The following is a 4,781-nucleotide window of genomic DNA, read 5'->3' as shown; positions in this document are numbered from 1 at the left end:
TATATAGTACACAGCTTTGCGACTGTTCTAGTTCATGGGGGCACCTGTGCAAGTTATTCTCAAGGTTGTTTGAAAACCGGATATAAAGTGTTTCTAGATAGATAGATAGATAGATAGATAGATAGGCAATACTTATTTTGCACGTGGCAAAAAATAGACGGCATGCCACGTTTAGTAATAAACAATTGCTGTTTTATTTTTAATTATGCATTGATACATTACACGAGACAAAGTCTTCATCAACTTTTCATGGCCCAGTGGCCATTTCATCAGGATATAGTCTGTCAAAACATTTCAAAAGCCAATGTAGCCTGTCATATTTTCTTGTAAGTAAGGCCAAGTTCCACTGTCTCTGTTTGCTGTGTCGAACCCCATTTTGACACTATCAAAAAATACTAAGATTTAGTTTAGTTTAGTATGTAATCTATTATTTTTATCATGTCAGATATTCTAAAGATGTCCGGAAAGAAAAAATCGGGTTCTTATTACAGGAAAAAAACAAAAATACGAAAAGAGCAAGACAAAGTGATGTCTGGCTCAATGAATGAATGGTTTAGAAAAGCGAACCCTCCTGACAACCAGGATAGTGAAGGTATAGAAAATACTATAGTGAGTGAGGATGTGATGGTCCAGGCTTCAAGCAGCGGTGCCCCCTCACAGCATGCTGTTGCCAGTACAGCCAGTTTGCCTGCCAATGAAACATCTGTCTCTGATGAGCACATTGTGGCAAGTGAAGTGTGCCTACCTACCATGCCAGCTTCCATCTCTGAACACACTTTGGTCATGGAAGGTCACTTAGTCACTGATCAGGCTTCCGCATCCCCCATACAGGCTGCTCCTACTGATGATGTAGCGATCTCTGAAAATGTAGACTTTACAGTCATTCTAGCTGCAATTAGTCCATCTATTGATATAAAAGATCCAACAACATGGCCTAATCCGATTACAAATAAGTTGCGTGACATCTTGGTCCAGATTGGTCCACAACAGAACAAAAGTCTAGTGGCTATGAATGAGAGTAAGCATAGCGGGAGAGGATTTTGCAGCACTTGGTTTACCAAACAGTCAGCCAACGGTGAAATGTCGGAAAGGGCATGGCTTGTATATGGAAAAACAAATGCTATATTTTGTTTCCCGTGCCTTTTGTTTGGCAAGGTTGGCCTGCAGTCAGTTTCAGCGATGGCCAATTCCATGACAGGATACAAAGACTGGAGCCATGTTTCCAGGGGCATAAAGGAACATGAATGTTCCCCAACACACAAAATAAATATATGTAAATGGAGGGAGTTGGAGTACCGGATTACAAAAGCATCTGGAATTGATTGTGACTTGCAGAAATCTATTGCAAGTGAAGCACAAAAATGGAGAGAGTTTCTGAGAGTCATCCTTGATGCCATAATGTATTTGGCAGAGAATAATTTAGCTTTGCGTGGCCACAGAAAAGATGGTAACTTTCTTAGTTATGTGAAGCGGATATCCAAGCATGTGCCAATTGTAAAATTTCACTTAGAGAAACATCAGAAGAACCAAGTCAGTTATCTGTCTCCTGAGATACAAAATGAGTTCATCAACTTACTTGGAAGTGAAGTGAGGAACACAAATCTGAAGAAAATTAAAACAGCAAAATACTATGCAGTGCTATTTGACAGTACGCCGGATATATCTCACACTGACCAACTGTCTCAAATAATTCGTTATGTTCACTGTACTGAAGATGGCACCTGTGAAATTATTGAAAGCTTTATAGATTTCATAGCCACCACTGCGAAGACTGGGGAAGACCTTGCAGGAGAAATTTTTAAAAAAATTGAAAAAGATGGGCTGGACATCATGAACTGTCGTGGTCAGGGATACGACAATGGCAGCAACATGGCAGGAGCCTACAGGGGTGTGCAAGCAAGAATCAGAAACATAAATAACCTAGCTACCTTTGTTCCTTGCTCAGCTCACACATTAAACCTGGTTGGAACACATGCAGCGGCTGTTTCACCTATGATGTCAGATTTTTTTTGTACAGTGCAGAGGCTATTTGTGTTTTTTTCTTCCTCGCCTCCTAGATGGAGTCTGCTTAAAGAGCATGTATCCATCACTGTTAAGGCTCAGAGCAATACAAGGTGGTCGAGTCGTGCCCAAGCTGTACATGCACTTTGCAAGGAGTTTAAGGGCATCATTGCTGCTTGTGAGGAAATCCGAAACAGCAATTCATTTTCTCCAGAAGCAACATCAGAGGCAAGAGGTCTTTCCAAACAAATTAAATCCATTAAATTTATTGTTCTGATGGTGGTGTGGAACAAAATATTGAATGCTATAGATAGGATAAATAAGGTGGTTCAAAGACAGGATATTTCGGTGGATGAGTGCTCATCACACTTGCATGGACTGACCGCTTCAATACAGGCAATGCGTGACGAAACTAGCATTGATGGATGGCTGGTTGAAGCAGAGAAGATCTGTGACCAAACTGGTCTGCCAGCCACATTTTCGAAGAAAAGACTCTACAAAAGAAAAAAACATTTTGATGAATCCTCATCAGAACAACAGGATGATCCAGAGCCTACTGAAAGGGAGTCTCTAAGAAGGTCAATTCTCGAAATCATGGATGCCATTTTAAGCCAGTTGGATTGGAGATTTTCAGGTATGCAGTCTGTGTCCAAGACATTTGCTTTTTTACATGGAGCCAAAATTGCTTCACTGACAAAAGAAGAGCTAAAACAGAAGGCACAACAGTTTTGTGAGAAGTATAAAGAGGATGTTGATTCTGAAGAGCTGTTAAGTGAACTAGAAGCGTTCCAGAGCTATGGAAAGGTTGTGTTTCCAAATCTCCACTCTCTTACTCCACTCCAGCTCCTTCAAAATATATATCAACACAAACTCCAGGATTCGTTCAACAATATCACTACTGCCATTCGTATATTTCTCACCTTACCTGTTACAGTAGCTACATGTGAGCGTTCTTTTAGCAAGTTAAAAATTATAAAGAACTATCTCCGAACAACCACTGCACAAGACCGCTTATCCAACTTAAGCATCCTCTCAATTGAACATGAGACTGCTGAAACAATAAACTTTGACTCAATAATCGATACATTTGCGGCTGCCAAAGCAAGAAAGATTAAGTTGACATAAATATGTATATCCATGTGTTGACCACTGTTTTAAGGGACTGGAGACTCGGAGTTTAGTTATTTAAAAAGTAATTTATTTTGAAAATAATATTTAAAAGATTAACTGCATTTAATGTTAACGGGCCAACACACGTAGAGATTTTCATAACTTATTATATTACTGTATTTTGGAAAGATTTGGAGATTTTGCTTTTATGGGGTTCTTTGTGATTTAGCTTTTTATAAAAAATGTTATAAACAACTGTTCACACTTTGTTTTGAGCCCATTTATACTACTACCTCACTGTTGTTATTGTATTTCTTGTTACTGCACCTCACTGTTTTATTGTATTTCTGCATAATAAAAAAGAATGGACCCTTTCATCCATTTAGATTTTTTTTACGTTTTTTTCTTTTCAAATGTAACATGCCAACCCATGTTAGCCACGCCCCCAATTAATTACCGGGGGGGGGGGGCGCGAAATATGCCCCTGCTCCGGGCTCCATGGCACCTAGCTACACCACTGCTCACTCGCCTCTCCCACGTCCATCTCACTCGCCCCTCCCACGTCCATCTCACTCGCCTCTCGCACGTCCATCTCACTCGCCTCTCGCACGTCCATCTCACTCGCCTCTCGCACGTCCATCTCACTCACCTCTCCCACTTTTCTCACTCACCTCTCCCACTTCCATCTCACTCACCTCTCCCACGTCCTTCTCACTCACCTCTCCCACGTCCTTCTCACTCACCTCTCACTTCCATCTCACCTCTCCCACTTTCTTCTCACTCACCTCTCCCACGTCCGTCTCACTCCACCCTCTCATTTCCTTCTCACCTCTCCCACTTCCATCTCACTCACCTCTCCCACTTCCATCTCACTCACCTCTCCCACGTCCTTCTCACTCACCTCTCTGACCCGTCCTCTCCGCTCACGCCGGCTTTCCTGCCAACTGATAATTTCCTCCAAGACTTTAGTCGTGCCGCTCCCTATCTCTGGAATTCTGTCCCTCTCTCTCAGGTTCTCCACAGTCATTAGGTGACATGCATTGAATCGATCACAGAAGGTCGACATGGCTAAGAATGGGAGAATAAAATAGTGTGCCAAGTGTAGCGGGGCACGGTGCCCGAAGCATGGCGAGGCAGTGTCCTTGACCATTTGACTGTAGACCTTCCCAGTGTCGACCTAATGCATGTGTCAACCTTCTGACCTTAGCCACATCAACCTACTTCAGGTGTCGATTTAAGGCCTGTTGACCCAATTCCTGTCAGCCTAAATTGGGTTGACTCCAAGACCCTGTACCCCTCCACCGCTACCTAAACCTGCAAACGGACTCTCAAGACTCATTTCTGTACCACACCAACTCTACTCCTAACCCTCTGTTCCATCTGTGTCACCCCTTCTCTCTAGAATGTAAGCTCCCACAGACAGGACCCTCTCCCATCTACCCCATCTGTGTCCCTTCTCTCTAGAATGTAAGCTCCCACAGACAGGACCCTCTCCCATCTACCCCATCTGTGTCACCCCTGTCTGTCTTAGGATGTAAGCTCTCACAGGCAGGACCCTCTGTCCCATCTGTGTCACTTCTGTCTGTCTGCCCCTTCTCTCTAGAATGTAAGCTCTCACAGGCAGGACCCTCTATCCCATCTACCCCATCAGTGTCACCCGTCTGTCTTAG

General features: G+C 42.9%; 1 protein-coding gene across 1 annotated transcript; it reads left to right on the top strand.

Annotated features, from left to right (window-relative positions):
• Positions 1–1,179: 1,179 nt before the first annotated feature.
• Positions 1,180–3,126, top strand: LOC146079833 (zinc finger MYM-type protein 1-like). The gene has a single exon (XM_083186471.1). The coding sequence runs from the start codon at positions 1,180–1,182 to the stop codon at positions 3,124–3,126; it is 1,947 nt and encodes a 648-aa protein (XP_083042597.1).
• Positions 3,127–4,781: the final 1,655 nt, after the last annotated feature.

This window comes from Crinia signifera, chromosome 5 (genome assembly GCF_055691185.1).
Source record: "Crinia signifera chromosome 5, ASM5569118v1, whole genome shotgun sequence".
NCBI lineage: Eukaryota > Metazoa > Chordata > Amphibia > Anura > Myobatrachidae > Crinia > Crinia signifera.
The sequence above is the reverse complement of the archived record's forward strand: the minus strand, read 5'-3'. Positions and strand labels throughout refer to the sequence as shown.